Source organism: Pleurodeles waltl, chromosome 6 (genome assembly GCF_031143425.1).
Source record: "Pleurodeles waltl isolate 20211129_DDA chromosome 6, aPleWal1.hap1.20221129, whole genome shotgun sequence".
NCBI classification, from domain to species: domain Eukaryota; kingdom Metazoa; phylum Chordata; class Amphibia; order Caudata; family Salamandridae; genus Pleurodeles; species Pleurodeles waltl.
The window spans coordinates 1723309633-1723328414 of record NC_090445.1 but is presented as its reverse complement, the minus strand read 5'-3'; the positions used below and the strand labels follow the sequence as shown (position 1 = coordinate 1723328414).

Sequence of the window (18782 nt, the reverse complement as noted above, 5' to 3'; positions counted from 1 at the left end):
TTTCTTTCTTGTGTGTAAGTACTGTGTGACTGTGGTGGTACTGCATGAGTTTTGCATGACTCCCAGATAAGCCTTGGCTGCTTGTCCACAGTTACCACTAGAGAGCCTGGCTTCTAGACACTGCCTACACTTGACTGAGAGGGGATACCTGTACCTGGTGTAAGTACCATATGTACCCACCACACACCAGGCCAGCTTCCTACACCTCTGATCTCTATCCCTCCCAGGTGGCCAAGCCATCACAGAAGTGACGCATCGGTCACCACTGTCAACTATGGCTGGAGAAGGGAGAGGGACCTGCCGCCAGCCCGATCACAATTCAGCAACCACTACTACAGACCTTATGCCATTTGGCATGTTTTACCAGAAGGATGCAGGTGGCCATCAGATCCAGCTGCCGGAGTCAGTCTCATCAAAATTCAGCACTGAGGCTGAAACATATGGATCATAACCTGCATGTCAGGGATGCTTCTCACCGAAGGGTAGATGTGAAACCGCACCATGTCCAGCACAGCTCCAATGAAAGGGAGCGCCTGAGAGGGAGTCAGGTGTGATTTCAATCCTATGACAGTGAACCCCAGGAATGTAGAAGGCTCGCCGTAGACTGGATGTGGGCAACAACTGCCCATGGCGAACCCACCTTCTGAAGTCAGTCATCAGGGAAGAATGGGAACCCGACCTCCCGAGATAAACTGCAACCACCTCCATCACTTCAGTGAACACTCAAGGGGTACTGGTGAGGATAAAGAGGAGCACAGCGAACTGGAAATGCTCCTGACCCATGTGAACCACAGGTAAAGTCTGTGGGCCTGCAATATGAACACATGAAAAGTAAGCATCCTGCAGGTTTAATACCTCCATTCAGTCTCCAGGGTCCAGGACAGCCAGAATCTGTGCAAAGGTAAGCATCTTGAATATGTCCTTTCTGAAGAAGATGTTGAGAAGGTGAAGGTCTAGAACAGCGTGGAGGCCTCAGTCTATTTTTCCCTGGCAGAAGTAGCAATCACAACCTACTTCTGCACCCTCTCAATGGCTCCTTTGGCCAATACAGCCGGCACCTCTTGATGGAACAAGGACAGGCAGTCCTCAGTCAGCCACTGAACGATGGTAGCATAAGTGGCAGGGTTTCTAGAAATGGAAGAGCATAACCCCGCTGAACAATCTAACACCCACCCGTCTGAAGAGATAGCTTGTCACTCAGAAAAAAAATGCCAGACCCTGCCCCCTACCGGATGGTGGTGTCTCGCTGAGGGCAGAATGAGTTAGGTTGGTGTGGCAACCTTGGTTTTGTAGATCAAACAAATGCTACATTGCAGCCACCAAAGGGGTAAAAAGAAGAGGTGGTTGGCAGAAAGCAGTGGACAAGACCATTTGGGCTGTGATCTACTGTCTTGAAAGCGTCCCAGTGCAGTTATCTGTCTTGTTAACAAACAGGCAAGAGCCATTAAAGGGCATGTCCATTAGGCCTGCTTTAACATCGCCCAAAAGCCCATTAATTCCAAACAAGCACGATGCCCAACTGCTACCGTAGATCCCGCGGCTCTGCCTAGGGGGTCTGTGGTGGACAAGGTACATCTGATGGTGAACTCTGCAAGCATAGCTTGGGTAAGGATTACGCGAGCCTCCTCCAGAAGGAAAAGTACCACCTGCAGCATCGAATCCGAGTGCATAAGTGTCTCAGTCCAATTAGACTGCAAAGACAGAGGTGGAGGCGCAAATCCTCTTCCCAAAACATCTGTACAATACAGTTCTGGCTTCTTGGCAGATGACATTCTTATAGCACTGCACAGGGGAAACTGAAGAGAAACATCTGTGAAAAATACAATAATGTTATAAAAATTCAAGGGGAGAAGCTCTGGATCTACCTGCAAATAAGGAAACAAATGTCAATGCTGTATGGCTCCAATGACGTCAGTGTGGTGTTAATTCTGGCATTAAGACAGAAGTACCACCTTCTAGCGAGGGAAAGCTATGGAAAATGTACAGATCAAGCCTGGCACTGGGGGATATTAAACAGGTGAGGAACTTGCAGGTAGAATTATTCATCACAAATTACCTAAACAAACACATGGTGATGATAAAAACAGTGTTAACCAAGCCCAGTGTGCATGGGGGACAGGTGAGCTACGAAGGCACAAACTGACAGGTGAGGTGTGATATGCAACATACCGAGCTAGGGAGACCCTCATCCTCCAGCCTCCAGAGAACTTCTTTGTTGGCCGATTCTGCATTTCTGGGTTGAACCCCAAACCGGCAAGGATACGGCGGGCTTTGGCTTCAGCAGAGGCTGCACCTGTTGCGCGCAGCTCCTCGTAGACCTATAAGAGAATCATGAAGATGAGATTCTGTGCCCTGTATAGTTCTGCTGTGAAGTAAAAAAAGAAAACACTGCACCACAAAGAAACTGTAAGGAAATGCCTCCTTTTCTATGCTGCTAGTTTTCCAACTCTGAGAGTGCACTGAGGCCTCCTAAACACACCTCCAGGCACATGTCCTGATCCTACAACTGTCTCTAGTATATGCTACTCAGAAACTGAAAGTCAGAGGGTCCCCCAGGGACTGCAGCACAGGTTGTGCCACTGTGGGTCTGACAAAGGTAAAACGTGGCTCCTAGTCTTTCACTGCAGACTGGAAGCGCAGGTTTAAACTGTAACAAGACTTTTTAATGTAAGTATCTTCTAAGGCAGGCCTAACAAGCCCTAAGGCAGGATGCTGTACATTAGACAGTGTAATATGTACTTTTACAAGTTCCACCAGCAAAAACCCACAATTGTAGGTTTTACTGCGGAAAAGGCTCGTAGCCACAGTGGAGAGTGCAGAGTTACAAGCTGACACCTCAGCTTTGCTATCTACTGACAGGGGTTACTGAAGTGGATACCATAAGGTATCAGACAGCTAAGCTGCATTAAGCCAAGTTGTAATTAATGTAACTTGTTACAGTGTGCAACCACTTTGATGCCCAAAATCCCCTCTGCCAGTCTTGTTCCACACAGGATTTGTCTATGAAACAGCTTTCTGCCCTCCTGGGGTGGGGGGTGCTGGAGACACATTCTCAGAAAGAGACAGAAGCCTGCGTGGAGAATAGATATTACCTCTCCCTGGCAGGAAGCCACAGGGTGTTAGCCCAAAAGGCGAGGTTCAAAGAAGAAGCTGTCTTTGAAGTCAATGGTGAACACAAGGGAGAGGCTTCTCTTTCTTTAAGGTGGACAGTTTGGCACTTGGGAAGGAGAGCGGAAATCAGTTGCCAAAACGCTTTTTTCAAGGATGTGCAACCCTATTAGTAGCCACACCTCTGGGTTGGGCTTCGGAGCACTACACAGCAGGAGAGGGTTCTGCCATCTTGAAGGTAGGTAGAACGGAGCACACTGAGATCACTAGATGCCACACTTCACTGAAAGTGGTCATCAGGAGGAAGGGAACCTGCAGGGCACATTCACTACTGACCACACCCTACTCTGGGCATTTTCTGTGCAAGAAAAGGGCAACCCTGGTGTAGGAAAGTCACCTCTTTCTGGCATGGGTGTCCCCACTTTCTGCCGGTCAGTGGGCTTAGACTGTTTTCACAGGGATACTGTTAACCACATCCCTTGGTGATTGTGCTCTCTGTAAGAAAGTACCCTCTTTTTGGCATGGTTACCCCCACTTTTTGCCTGCTGTAAGTATGTTTTGACTGAGCTCAATGGGACCCTGCTAACCAGAACCCCAGTGACTGTGCTCTCTCCCCCCTAAATTTCTTTGTTCCGGACTTCGTACACCCTACCATTGGCATACTGGTGCCCTCATGTAAGTCCCTACCATATGATACCTAGGGACCCAGGGCATTGGGGCACCAGGGGTTCCTCATGGGCTACAGCATATACAATGCTACCCATTGGAGCCCATGCAAAATGTGTCTGACGGCCTGCCATTGCAGCCGACGTGAAAAAGTACTTGCACCCTCTCACTACAGGTCACTACACCAGGTCACTAAGTCACCCCTGTGGCAGGCCCTCCTAGCCCAGAGTGCAGAGTTCCAGTCCCTGTGTGTGAGGGCACCCATGCACTAGCAGAGGTGCCCCTACGAACTCCAGCTCCATTTTCCTGGTCTTCGTAAGTGTGGGGAAGACATTTTACCCATGTACTGGATACAGGTCACTGCTTGTGTCCAGCTACCTAAATGGTAACTCCGAACCTAGGCAAGTTTGGTGCCAAACATGTCAGAATCATACCCCAATACTGTTGCCCGTATTGGTTGTATGATTCCATGCACTCTGGGGGCTTGGAGGCCCCCCAGCTTTGCTCCTATCCGTTTGCACGGGTTTTCCCAGGAAGACTGCGCTGCTGCCATCCTGCAGACAGGTTTCTGCCCTCCTGCTGCTTGACCAGCTCAAGCCCAGGAAGGCAGAACAAAGAATTTCATTTGGGAGAGGGATGCAACACCCTCTCCCTTTGGAAATAGATGTTACAGGTCTAAGGGGGTAGCCTCCCCAAGCCATTGGTATGATTTGAAGAGTACATTTGGTGCCCTCCTTGCATAAACCGATTTTCACCAGTCCAGGGACACGCAGTCCCTGCTCTGGTGTGAAATTGGACAATGGAAAAGGGAGTGACCACTTCCCTGTCCATCACCATCCCAGGGGTGGGGCCCAGAGCTCCTCTAGGTGCTACTTGATTCTGCCATCTTGAATCCAAGGTGGGCAGAGGCCTCTGGGAGCGTATGAGTAGCCAGGTCAGGCAGGTGACATCACAGCCCCTGGTAGGTGGTAACCCTGTGTAGGAAGGTACCCTCTTTCTTAGCATGGTTACCCCCATTTTCTGCCTGTTGTCAGTATCTGACTGTGTCTACTTGGTTTGTGCTAATCAGGAACCCAGTAGTTTTGCTCTCTCCTCCTACTTTTTTTCTTCTCACAATTGGCTTACTGGTCCCCCATGTAAGCCCCTAGTATATGTTGCCTAGGTACCCAGGGCATTGCGGTTTCAGGGGATCCCTTTGGCCTACAGCAGTTATTCTGCCACCCACAGGGAGCCCATGCAAAGGGTTCTACAGGCCTGTGATTGCTGTCTGCGTGAACCGGGTGCGTGCATCCGTTTTCACTACAGGTCACTATAAGTAACCCCTATCATAGGCCCTTCTCAGCTTAGAGGGCAGGGTAAAGGTACCTGTGTGGGAGGACACCCCTGCACTAGCATAGATCCATTTTCCAAGACCTCATGAGTGCGGGGACGCCATTTTACACATGTACTCGACATAGGTCACTACCTATGTCCAGCTACATAATGGTAACAACGAACCTGGGCATGTTTGGTATCAAACATGTCGGAATCATACCCCAATACTGTTGCCAGTATTGGAAGTATGATTCCATGCACTCTGGGGGCTCCTTAGAGGACCCCCAGCATTGCTACCACCAGTCTTACAGGGTTTTCTGGGCAGCCCTGCTGCTGCCACCCCTCAGACAGGTTTCTGCCCTCCTACTGCTTGATCTGATCAAGCCCAGGAAGGCAGAACAAAGGATTTCCTTTGGGAGAGGGAGGTAACACCATCTTCCTTTGGAATTAGGGGTGACTGGCTTGGGAGGGGTAGACTCCCCAAACCACTGGTTTGCTTTGAAGGGCATATTTGGTGCCCTCTGTGCACAAACCAGTCCACACCGGTTCAGGGACCCCCAAGTCCCTGCTCTGGCACGGAACTGGACAATGGAAAGGGGAGTGACCACTCCCCTTGTCCATCACCATCCCAGGGGTGGTACCCAGAGCTCCTCCAGAGGGTCTCTTTTGAGGTATTGTGTTCCAAAATGAAAATGTCACTTACCCAGTGTACATCTGTTCGTGGCATCAGTCGCAGTAGATTCGCATGTTTTGCATAGCTCGCCATCTGGTGTTGGGCCGGAGTGTTACAAGTTGTTTTTCTTCGAAGAAGTCTTTCGAGTCACGGGACCGAGTGACTCCTCCTTTTGTCTCCATTGCGCATGGGCGTCGACTCCATCTTCGATTGTTTTTCCCCGCAGAGGGTGAGGTAGGAGTTGAATTGTAGTAATAGTGCCCATGCAATGGAGTGACTAAGTATGTACCTATTTAAGGTTGAGATGATACATATACAAATAGTTGAAGGTAACTTCCAAACTGCTACAGGCTCCCGGGGAGGCGGGTGGGCACATGCAAATCTACTGCGACTGATGCCACGAACAGATGTACAGTGAATGTAAGTGACATTTTCAGTTCGATGGCATCTGTCGCTGTAGATACGCATGTTTTGCATAGACTAGTAAGCAGTTATCTCCCCAAAAGCGGTGGCTCAGCCTGTAGGAGTGGAAGTAGTCTGAAATAATGTTCTTAAAACGGCTTGACCTACTGTCGCTTGTTGTGCGGATAGCACGTCTACACAGTAGTGTTTGGTGAATGTGTGAGGCGTAGACCATGTGGCTGCCTTACATATTTCTTGCATTGGGATGTTTCCTAGAAAGGCCATGGTAGCACCTTTCTTTCTGGTTGAGTGTGCCCTTGGTGTAATGGGCAGCTGTCGTTTAGCTTTAAGGTAGCAGATTTGGATGCATTTAACTATCCATCTGGCTATACCTTGTTTTGATATTGGGTTTCCTGCATGAGGTTTTTGAAATGCAATAAATAGTTGTTTAGTCTTTCTGATGTTCTTTGTTCTGTCAATGTAATACATCAATGCTCTTTTGACATCTAATGTATGTAGTGCCCTTTCAGCTACGGTATCTGGCTGTGGAAAGAACACTGGAAGTTCCACTGTTTGATTTAGATGGAACGGTGAAATAACCTTTGGCAAAAATTTAGGATTGGTCCTTAGGACGACCTTATTCTTGTGTAGTTGTATAAAAGGTTCTTGTATTGTAAACGCCTGAATCTCGCTTACTCTTCTTAGGGAAGTAATGGCGATGAGAAATGCCACCTTCCAGGTTAGGAACTGTATTTCGCAGGAGTGCATGGGTTCAAAAGGTGGACCCATAAGTCTAGTTAGGACAACATTTAGGTTCCATGAAGGAACAGGTGGTGTTCTTGGTGGTATAATTCTCCTAAGGCCCTCCATGAATGCTTTAATGACTGGTATCTTATATAGGGAAGTTGAATAGGTAGTCTGCAGGTATGCAGATATTGCTGCAAGGTGTATTTTAATGGAAGAGAAAGCCAGGTTAGATTTTTGTAAGTGAAGCAAGTAACCCACTACATGTTCTGGAGTTGTGTGTAATGGTTGTATTTGATTAATATGGCAGTAGCAAACAAACCTCTTACATTTACTTGCATAGCAGTGCCTGGTGGATGGCCTTCTGGCTTGCTTTATGACTTCCATACATTCTTGGGTAAGTTGTAAGTGCCCGAATTCTAGGATTTCAGGAGCCAGATTGCTAGATTCAGCGATGCTGGATCTGGGTGTCTGATCTTTTGGTTGTATTGTGTCAACAGATCTGGCCTGTTGGGCAATTTGATGCAGAGTACTACTGATAGGTCTAGCAGCGTTGTGTACCAGGGTTGCCTTGCCCAAGTTGGTGCTATTAATAGGAGTTTGAGTTTGTTTTGACTGAGTTTGTTTACCAGGTAAGGAAGGAGAGGGAGAGGAGGAAAAGCGTAAGCAAATATCCCTGACCAGTTCATCCATAGGGCATTGCCTTGGGACTGTTTGTGTGGGTATCTGGATGCGAAGTTTTGGCATTTTGCGTTCTCCTTTGTCGCAAACAAGTCTATCTGAGGTGTTCCCCAGAGTTTGAAATAAGTGTTCAGAATTTGGGGGTGAATTTCCCATTCGTGGACCTGTTGGTGATCTCGAGAGAGATTGTCTGCAAGTTGATTTTGGATCCCTGGTATAAATTGTGCTATTAGGCGAATTTGGTTGTGAATTGCCCAACGCCAAATCTTTTGTGCTAGCAGGCTTAACTGCGTGGAGTGCGTCCCCCCTTGCTTGTTTAGATAATACATTGTTGTCATGTTGTCTGTTTTGACGAGAATGTATTTGTGAACTATTATTGGTTGGAAAGCTTTTAGTGCTTGAAAAACTGCTAGAAGTTCTAGGTTATTTATATGCAGTTTTGTTTGATGTACGTTCCATTGTCCTTGTATGCTGTGTTGATCGAGGTGTGCTCCCCACCCTGTCATGGAAGCATCTGTTGTTATTACGTATTGTGGCACTGGGTCTTGGAAAGGCCGCCCTTTGTTTAAATTTATGTTGTTCCACCACAGAAGCGAGAGGTAAGTTTGGCGGTCTATTAACACCAGATCTAGAAGATGACCCTGTGCTTGAGACCACTGTGATGCTAGGCACTGTTGTAAGGGCCTCATGTGCAGTCTTGTGTTTGGGACAATGGCTATGCATGAAGACATCATGCCTAGGAGTTGTAATACCATCTTTGCTTGTATCCTTTGTGTTGGATACATGCGTGGTATGATGGTGTTGAAATTTTGAATTCTTTGGGGACTTGGAGTGGCTACTCCTTTTGATGTGTCTATTATGGCTCCTAGGTATTGTTGTACCTTGCGCGGCAGAATGTTGGATTTTGTGAAGTTGACGGTGAACCCTAGTTTGAAGAGGGTTTGTATGATCTGATTTGTGTGATTTGAGCACTCTATTAACGAATGTGCCTTGATTAGCCAGTCGTCTAGATATGGGAACACATGTATTTGCTGCCTTCTTATGTGTGCAGCGACTACCGCTAGACATTTGGTAAAGACTCTTGGTGCGGTTGTTAATCCGAAAGGCAGTACCTTGAATTGGTAATGTATTCCTTTGAATACAAACCTTAGGTATTTCCTGTGCGATGGGTGTATTGGTATATGGAAATAAGCATCCTTGAGGTCTAAAGTTGCCATGTAGTCGTGTAGTTTTAGCAATGGTAATACTTCTTGTAGTGGGACCATGTGAAAGTGGTCTGATTTGATGAAAGTGTTCACTACTCCGAGGTCTAGGATTGGTCTCAGCGTTTTGTCCTTCTTTGGTATCAGAAAGTACAGTGAGTAAACTCCTGTGTTTATTTGTGTGTTTGGCACTAATTCAATTGCATTCTTTTGCAATAGTGCCTGCACTTCTATCTCCAGGAGATTGGAATGATGTTTTGTCAAATTTTGTGCTTTTGGTGGTATGTTTGGAGGGAATCGTAGAAATTCTATGCAATAACCATGTTGGATAATTGCTAGAATCGAAGTGTTTGTAGTGATTTCCTCCCATGCTTTGTAATGATGACTTATTCTTCCCCCCACTGGTGTTGTGTGGAGGGGGTGAGTGACATGTGAGTCACTGTTTAGTAGTAGGGGTTTTGGGGTTCTGAAATCTTCCTCTATTCCTAGGGAATTGCCCCCCTCTATATTGTCCCCGAAAACCTCCTCTATACTGTCCCTGGTAACTGGACGGTGTTGCTTGTGAGGTGCTGGCTTGTGTGCTCTGACCCCGAAACCCCCCTCTAAAGGGTGTTTTACGGAATGTGCTGTAATTTCCTCTGCTCTGCGGGGAGTAGAGTGCGCCCATGGCTTTGGCAGTGTCCGTGTCTTTTTTGAGTTTCTCAATCGCTGTGTCCACTTCTGGACCGAACAGTTCTTTTTCGTTAAAAGGCATATTGAGAACTGCTTGCTGAATCTCTGGTTTAAATCCAGACGTTCGGAGCCATGCATGCCTTCTGATAGTTACAGATGTATTAATTGTCCATGCAGCTGTATCTGCAGCGTCCATGGAGGAGCGTATCTGGTTGTTGGAAATGGTCTGTCCCTCCTTAACCACTTGTTTTGCCCTATTTTGTAGGTCCTTGGGCAGATGTTCAATGAGATGTTGCATCTCATCCCAATGGGCTCTGTCATAGCGCGCAAGTAGTGCCTGGGAGTTCGCTATGCGCCACTGGTTTGCAGCTTGTGCTGCGACTCTCTTACCAGCTGCATCGAACTTGCGGCTTTCTTTATCTGGGGGTGGTGCATCTCCAGATGTGTGGGAGTTGGCCCTTTTCCTAGCTGCTCCTACAACAACAGAGTCTGGTGGCAGCTGTGTAGTGATGAAGGCCGGTTCTGTAGGAGGCGCCTTATACTTTTTTTCCACCCTTGGTGTGATTGCCCTACTTTTGACCGGCTCCTTAAAGATTTCTTTTGCGTGCCGGAGCATACCAGGGAGCATAGGCAGGCTTTGGTATGAGCTGTGGGTGGAGGAGAGTGTGTTGAATAAAAAATCATCCTCAACCTGTTCTGAGTGGAGGCTTACATTGTGAAATTGTGCTGCTCTAGCCACCACTTGAGAATACGCGGTGCTGTCCTCTGGTGGAGATGGCTTCGTAGGGTATGCCTCCGGACTGTTATCTGACACTGGGGCGTCGTATAGGTCCCATGCGTCTTGATCTTGGTCACCCTGGCTCATGGTGGTGTGAGCTGGGGAGTGTGATGGAGTTTGTGCTGGTGAGACGTTAATCACGGGCGGAGGAGAGGGTGGTGGGGTAACTTTTCTCACCACTTTTGGTTGTGGTGTCTGTTCAGTTTGGAACTCCAACCTTCTCTTTCTTCTAATAGGGGGAAGGGTGCTTATTTTTCCTGTCCCCTGCTGTATGAAAATACGCTTTTGCGTATGGTCCACATCAGTTGATTGTAGCTCTTCCTCAAACTTATGTGTAAGGAAATGCCTCCTTGGCATGGTTGCCCCCTGACTTTTTGCCTTTGCTGATGCTATGTTTACAATTGAAAGTGTGCTGAGGCCTGCTAACCAGGCCCCAGCACCAGTGTTCTTTCCCTAACCTGTACTTTTGTATCCACAATTGGCAGACCCTGGCATCCAGATAAGTCCCTTGTAACTGGTACTTCTAGTACCAAGGGCCCTGATGCCAAGGAAGGTCTCTAAGGGCTGCAGCATGTCTTATGCCACCCTGGAGACCTCTCACTCAGCACAGACACTCTGCTTGCCAGCTTGTGTGTGCTAGTGAGGACAAAACGAGTAAGACGACATGGCACTCCCCTCAGGGTGCCATGCCAGCCTCTCACTGCCTATGCAGTATAGGTAAGACACCCCTCTAGCAGGCCTTACAGCCCTAAGGCAGGGTGCACTATACCATAGGTGAGGGTACCAGTGCATGAGCATGGTACCCCTACAGTGTCTAAACAAAACCTTAGACATTGTAAGTGCAGGGTAGCCATAAGAGTATATGGTCTGGGAGTTTGTCAAACACGAACTCCACAGCACCATAATGGCTACACTGAAAACTGGGAAGTTTGGTATCAAACTTCTCAGCACAATAAATGCACACTGATGCCAGTGTACATTTTATTGTAAAATACACCCCAGAGGGCACCTTAGAGGTGCCCCCTGAAACTTAACCGACTATCTGTGTAGGCTGACTAGTTTTAGCAGCCTGCCACAAACCGAGACATGTTGCTGGCCCCATGGGGAGAGTGCCTTTGTCACTCTGAGGCCAGTAACAAAGCCTGCACTGGGTGGGGATGCTAACACCTCCCCCAGGCAGGAATTGTCACACCTGGCGGTGAGCCTCAAAGGCTCACCTCCTTTGTGCCAACCCAGCAGGACACTCCAGCTAGTGGAGTTGCCCGCCCCCTCCGGCCAGGCCCCACTTTTGGCGGCAAGGCCGGAGAAGATAATGAGAAAAACAAGGAGGAGTCACTGACCAGTCAGGACAGCCCCTAAGGTGTCCTGAGCTGAAGTGACTCCAACTTTTAGAAATCCTCCATCTTGCAGATGGAGGATTCCCCCAATAGGGTTAGGATTGTGACCCCCTCCCCTTGGGAGGAGGCACAAAGAGGGTGTACCCACCCTCAGGGCTAGTAGCCATTGGCTACTAACCCCCCAGACCTAAACACGCCCTTAAATTTAGTATTTAAGGGCTACCCTGAACCCTAGAAAATCAGATTCCTGCAACTACAAGAAGAAGGACTGCCCAGCTGAAAACCCCTGCAGCGGAAGACCAGAAGACGACAACTGCCTTGGCTCCAGAAACTCACCGGCCTGTCTCCTGCCTTCCAAAGATCCTGCTCCAGCGACGCCTTCCAAAGGGACCAGCGACCTCGACATCCTCTGAGGACTGCCCCTGCTTCGAAAAGACAAGAAACTCCCGAGGACAGCGGACCTGCTCCAAGAAAGGCTGCAACTTTGTTTCCAGCAGCTTTAAAGAACCCTGCAAGCTCCCCGCAAGAAGCGTGAGACTTGCAACACTGCACCCGGCGACCCCGACTCGGCTGGTGGAGATCCGACACCTCAGGAGGGACCCCAGGACTACTCTGATACTGTGAGTACCAAAACCTGTCCCCCCTGAGCCCCCACAGCGCCGCCTGCAGAGGGAATCCCGAGGCTTCCCCTGACCGCGACTCTTTGAACCTAAAGTCCCGACGCCTGGGAGAGACCCTGCACCCGCAGCCCCCAGGACCTGAAGGACCGGACTTTCACTGGAGAAGTGACCCCCAGGAGTCCCTCTCCCTTGTCCAAGTGGAGGTTTCCCCGAGGAATCCCCCCCTTGCCTGCCTGCAGCGCTGAAGAGATCCCGAGATCTCTCATAGACTAACATTGCGAACCCGACGCTTGTTTCTACACTGCACCCGGCCGCCCCCGCGCCGCTGAGGGTGAAATTTCTGTGTGGGCTTGTGTCCCCCCCGGTGCCCTACAAAACCCCCCTGGTCTGCCCTCCGAAGACGCGGGTACTTACCTGCAAGCAGACCGGAACCGGGGCACCCCCTTCTCTCCATTCTAGCCTATGTGTTTTGGGCACCACTTTGAACTCTGCACCTGACCGGCCCTGAGCTGCTGGTGTGGTGACTTTGGGGTTGCTCCGAACCCCCAACGGTGGGCTACCTTGGACCAAGAACTGAACCCTGTAAGTGTCTTACTTACCTGGTAAAACTAACCAAAACTTACCTCCCCTAGGAACTGTGAAAATTGCACTAAGTGTCCACTTTTAAAACAGCTATTTGTCAATAACTTGAAAAGTATACATGCAATTTTTATGATTTAAAGTTCCTAAAGTACTTACCTGCAATACCTTTCAAATGAGATATTACATGTAGAATTTGAACCTGTGGTTCTTAAAATAAACTAAGAAAAGATATTTTTCTATATAAAAACCTATTGGCTGGATTTGTCTCTGAGTGTGTGTACCTCATTTATTGTCTATGTGTATGTACAACAAATGCTTAACACTACTCCTTGGATAAGCCTACTGCTCGACCACACTACCACAAAATAGAGCATTAGTATTATCTATTTTTACCACTATTTTACCTCTAAGGGGAACCCTTGGACTCTGTGCATGCTATTCCTTACTTTGAAATAGCACATACAGAGCCAACTTCTTACATTATGCTTTTGCATTTGGGAGGTTAGCGAGTGCTCTTCTGTATAAGAGCCTGAAGCTGGGTCGGTTGCAGTTTGTTTCGGGACCGAAACCCTGTCTGCGTCCTTTTTCGGCTCCGAGGTGACTTTTTTCTTTTTCGGGGCCGAAACCTCTCGGCGCCGATCTTCTTCGGGGCCGCTGTCTCGGCGTCAAGCCGTGTCTACACCGGCATCTCGGTGTCGATGCTTGTCTCCAGCACTTTCTCGGTCCCGAGAAGGCTGCGTGCCGGTGTCTCGACCGGAGTCGGACGATCTCGGCACTGTTTGGGCCTTTTTCGGTGCCGACGGTCGGTCACCGAATTTATGGGTCGAGCCATGGCCTGGTGGCAGTGGCGTCCCCTGGACCTTGTAAATCTTCCTCTGAGTGGGTTTCGACGTCTTACTCACGGTTTGTGTATCGTCGAATCCTTCGGAGTCCGAGTCTTGGATCGAGAAGGTACCTTCCTCTTCTTGTTCCTCGAACTCTCGGTAGGCTGTCGGCGCGGACGCCATCTGAAGTCTTCTGGCTCGACGGTCTCGGAGTGTTTTTCGGGACCGGAACGCACGACAGGCCTCGCAGGTGTCTTCACTGTGCTCAGGTGACAGGCACAGGTTGCAGACCAAGTGTTGGTCTGTATAGGGGTATTTATTGTGGCATTTGGGGCAGAAACGGAACGGGGTCCGTTCCATCGGCGTTCTTCAGCACGCGGTCGGGCCGACCAGGCCCCGACAGGGGATCGAAAAAACTACCCCGAAGGGCACCGGAGCTCTTCGATCCTTCGACGCGGTGTTGAATCTAACTACGCCGATCCCGAACGCAACAATACCGACGAAAATCTTCCGAAATTAGCTATCTTTCCGTTCCGAAACTCGGAGCGACAGGAACACGTCCGAGCCCGATGGCGGAAAAAAAACAATCGAAGATGGAGTCGACGCCCATGCGCAATGGAGACAAAAGGAGGAGTCACTCGGTCCCGTGACTCGAAAGACTTCTTCGAAGAAAAACAACTTGTAACACTCCGGCCCAACACCAGATGGCGAGCTATGCAAAACATGCGTATCTACAGCGACAGATGCCATCGAACATAAAGTACCTTTATTATTGTGCAACCGAGTGTTTTCTTTCATGTGTGTGAGTGCTGCGTGACTACAGTGGTATTGCATGAGCTTTGCAAGTCTCCTAGATAAGCCTTGGCTGCTCATCCACAGCTACCTCTAGAGAGCCTGGGTTCTAGACACTGCCTACACCTCACTAATAGGGGACAACTGGACCTAGTATAAGGTGATAACACCACAGGTGCTCACCACACACCAGGCCATCTTCCTACACTCCCTCCTCCAAAGTCAATTGCTTTGGTACTTTTCACCCCACAATTGGCTTACTGGTGTACTCTTATAAGTCGCAAGAATATGGTACCTAGGTAACCAGGACACTGGTACAGCAGGGGTCCCACATGGGCTGCAGCATGTATTGTGCCACCCATGGGAGACAATGCAAATTGTGTCTGCAGGCATGCCATTTGCAGCCTGCGTACAAAGGTGCATTGACCCTTTCACTGCTGGTCACTACACCTGGTCACTGTGAGTCACCCCTATTATTTTTTTAATGAATCTTTTTATTTCAATTCAGACATGAAAACAAGCATAATGTGCACAGATTACTACAGGGTGAAACAGCCAAAAGCATAACTCCTGTTACACCATATGTCCTCCATGGCCAATGGGATGGTATACTAAATCGAGGATCTATTGTGTGCCTGCGATTCCGGAGTGCTCAAAGTTTTAAGGCATATAACTACCCAGATTATTACCCTGTCGGGCAGTTGTTTCCCGTAGCATAGTGCAGCAGCTAAGATCCAGCAGTAACAGTATGTACAACAGTATAACCACAAAAACAGTAACCTTAATTGGAGTCCGCTCCTGATGTCCCGCAGCTCCACCAGCTCCTCCCATCCAAGTTCCATATTGCTCTAGCACAAGACCCTTCCTCAGTCACTCTGCTGCGTGCCCTCCCTACTATTTGGAAGTGAAGGGGGGGTAAGCGCTTCACCAAAAGCACAGTAACACTCCGCTGCACACTAGCGGCTGCATCGGTCGCCACCCGCACTACTCCACATTTACATCCCCGTTATCAGCCTTATGTCCCCAGCTCACGCAGCGTAGACAGCATCTAATCCCAGCTAGTGGATATTTTCGCAATCCCAGGTAGTCCTCCCTTTGCAGTGATGCCCCCTCCACCTATACTGTGAACTACTTTTTCCAGGCCTCCATCGACGGGGATTCTATGGATATCCAACTTCCTGTAATGAGGCTTTTAGCTTCAAAAGAACCATGTATCTCCTGGAGGTTTTGTGTTTTTCTACCTCTGGAAAAAGGCCCAGAATACAGGCTTCCCATGTGGACAACAGTGGGCGCCCCATACAGTCTGCCAGCTTTGCCGACACAACCAGCCAGTAGGAGCACAATGAGGGACAGGACCATAACATGCAGCAAGTCCACCCCCACTAGTGCACAGTGGGACAAGCTGCATCTGTACGATGGAAATAACAATTGATTTTAGCTGGGGTAAAATAGGCCCTATGGAATATATAGAATTGAATAAGGCAAAATCTAACATTGCGCGGAACGTTAGTATGATTTCTCAGTGCTGCGTCCCACTGCCTCTCTGTACAGGGCCTACCTAGATCACCATCCATGTTGGTCCACAATGCAGCGCAGACATGAACTGTGTGCGCTAGAGTGCATCAGTGAACCAACGTATCAAATGTCTACCCTGCCCCATGACCTGAATGTATTGTACCAGAAAGTGTATTGGTGGTTCAACCGAGTTGTCCCTCAAGTGCCAAGACAGTGTCACTATCAAGGAGTTGTGCAACAAAAAAAACCCTAGTGGCAAGTAGGTTCCTCAGCCAGTGTAGCAAATGGGACTAACGCGCCCTAACTGTACAAATCCCCCAGTGTATGTATAGCCCGGCAGCGGGCCAAGGTCCCAGCTGCATACTCTTCGTGAGTTGCGGACCATGAGGCATGCTCAGCACGGCCAGTGCTGGTGCATAGGGTGTGACCGTGTGCGTGAGCACCCGTGATAACAGCGATGCACCACACTCACCAGGAACAACTCCAGCACCCTCACCCGCGCAATGGGGTGGAATACATGTGACACCTCAGATACTGTCCATGGCCGTGCCACTGCAGCTGTGTGACAACTGGAGTCCCGTGAGCCACCTGGCTGCCCACTGTAGCTGAGAAGCCAGGTACTATTACTCCATGTTCAGCACTGCTAGTCCATCCCGGTCCAGTGGCCCATACAATTTAGTCAGAACCACTCTACAGCAGCCCTTCTTACAGATGAATTCCCTAAATCTGGATTCCAACTCCCTAAAGAATTTTAGGGTAAGTTAGAGAAGTAATATAGCACCCACGGGAAGACCGCCATTTTCAGAAGAGCTATTCTCCCCATCACTGAGAGGGTCAGTAATTGCCAGAAATTCATTTGAGCATGGACAGATGTTACCGCCAGTTTGAGGCTCCCACCATGCGGATCCTCTTCCACATGAAATTTATGAATGCCCAGATATCGGAACATCCTGGGCTTCCAAGGAATGAGCAGCCCAGAGAAGTGAAGGCCTGGATCTGGCATGTTGGGGCATAAGGGGAATAAGCATGATTTTGCCCAGCTTACCCGCAACTCCGACAGCGTGGCAAAGCGTTGTAGTATCTCCACAGCTTCGTCAGGAACATTGTAAACATTTCTAAAATACAGGAGAAGATTATCTGCATAGAGGGACACACTGTGTCGACCTTCTCCTAGCAGAATACCCCAGGCCTCCCCTTTTAGGGGGAATTAAGCTGCCAAGGGCTCCATTGTCAGCAAGAACAGCAGCAGGGAAAAGGGGCCTCCCTGTCGGGTTCCTCAGTCCACCCCGATTAGCTCTGAAATGGCAGCTCCAGTCTTGATCCGGAGCTTAGGCTGGGTATGGAAAATGTCACGTACCCAGTGTACATCTGTTCGTGCCATGTAGTGCTGCAGATTCACATGCTGTGCATATATCACCATCTAGTGTCGGGCTTGGAGTGTTACAAGTTGTTTTTCTGAGAAGAAGCTTATTTTGAGTCACAGGAATGAGTGACTCCTTGTAAGGAAATGCCTTCCTTGGCATGGTTACCCCCTGACTTTTTGCCTTTAGTTGATGCCAGTTATGATTGAAAGTGTGCTGGGACCCTGCTAACCAGGCCCCAGCACCAGTGTTCTTTCCCTAAACTGTACCTTTGTTCCTACAATTGGCACAACCCTGGCACACAGATAAGTCCCTTGTAAATGGTACCTCACGTACCAAGGGCCCTTTGGCCAGGGAAGGTCTCTAAGGGCTGCAGCATGTCTTATGCCACCCTGGGGACCCCTCACTTGGCACATGCACACTGCCTCACAGCTTGTGTGTGCTGGTGGGGAGAAAATGACTAAGTCGACATGGCACTCCCCTCAGAGTGCCATGCCAACCTCTCAACTGCCTATGGCATAGGTAAGTCACCCCTCTAGCAGGCCTTACAGCCCTAAGGCAGGGTGCACTATACCACAGGTGAGGGCATAAGTGCATGAGCACTATGCCCCTACAGTGTCTAAGCAAAACCTTAGACATAGTAAGTGCAGGGTAGCCATAAAGAGTATATGGTCTGGGAGTCTGTCAATTACGAACTCCACAGTTCCATAATGGCTACACTGAAATCTGGGAAGTTTGGTATCAAACTTCTCAGCACAATACATGCACACTGATGCCAGTGTGGGATTTATTGTAAAATACGCCCAGAGGGCATCTTAGAGATGCCCCCTGAATACCAGTCCGACTCCTAGTGCTATCTGACCAGTTTCTGCCAGCCTGCCACAACCAGACGAGTTTCTGGCCACATGGGGAGAGTGCCTTTGTCACTCTGTGGCCAGGAACAAAGCCTGTACTTGGTGGAGGTGCTTCTCACCTGATATAAGGTGCAACTAGCTTAAGTACCCACCACACACCAGGCCAGCTTCCTACATGCCCCCATGTAAGTCCCTAGCATATGGTACCTACGTACCTAGGGCATTGGGTGACCAAGGGTTCCCCATGGGCTGCAGCATGAGAGCCCATGCAAAATGTGTCTACAGGCCTGCCATTGCAGCCTGCGTGAAAAGTTGCATGCACCCTTTCACTACAGGTCACTGTAAGTCACCCCTATGGCAGGCCGTCCTAGCTCAGAGGGCAGGGTGCAAGTGCCTGTGTGTGAGGGCACCCCTGCATGAGCAGAGGTGTCCTCACAGACTCCAGCTTCATTGTCCCGGACTTAGTGAGCCCATTTTACCAGTGTACTGGACATAGGTCACTACCTATGTCCAGCTACATAATGGTAATGCCAAAACTAGGCATGTTTGGTATCAAACATGTCAGAATTATACCCCAATACTGTTGCCAGTACTGGGTGTAGGATTCCATGCACTCTTGGGGCTCCTTAGAGAACCCCCAGCTTTGCTCCTACCAGT

General features: G+C 49.1%; 1 protein-coding gene across 3 annotated transcripts in view; it reads right to left on the bottom strand.

Moving 5' to 3' along the window:
* The window catches only part of ABCF1 (ATP binding cassette subfamily F member 1), a 484546-nt gene that overhangs the window by 287717 nt on the left and 178047 nt on the right, over positions 1 to 18782 (bottom strand). For all 3 annotated transcript variants that reach the window (XM_069241960.1, XM_069241963.1, XM_069241962.1), the window contains one exon: positions 2170 to 2318. In XM_069241960.1, coding sequence (XP_069098061.1) covers positions 2170 to 2318 — 149 coding nt within the window. The remainder of the gene's footprint in view (positions 1 to 2169; positions 2319 to 18782) is intronic.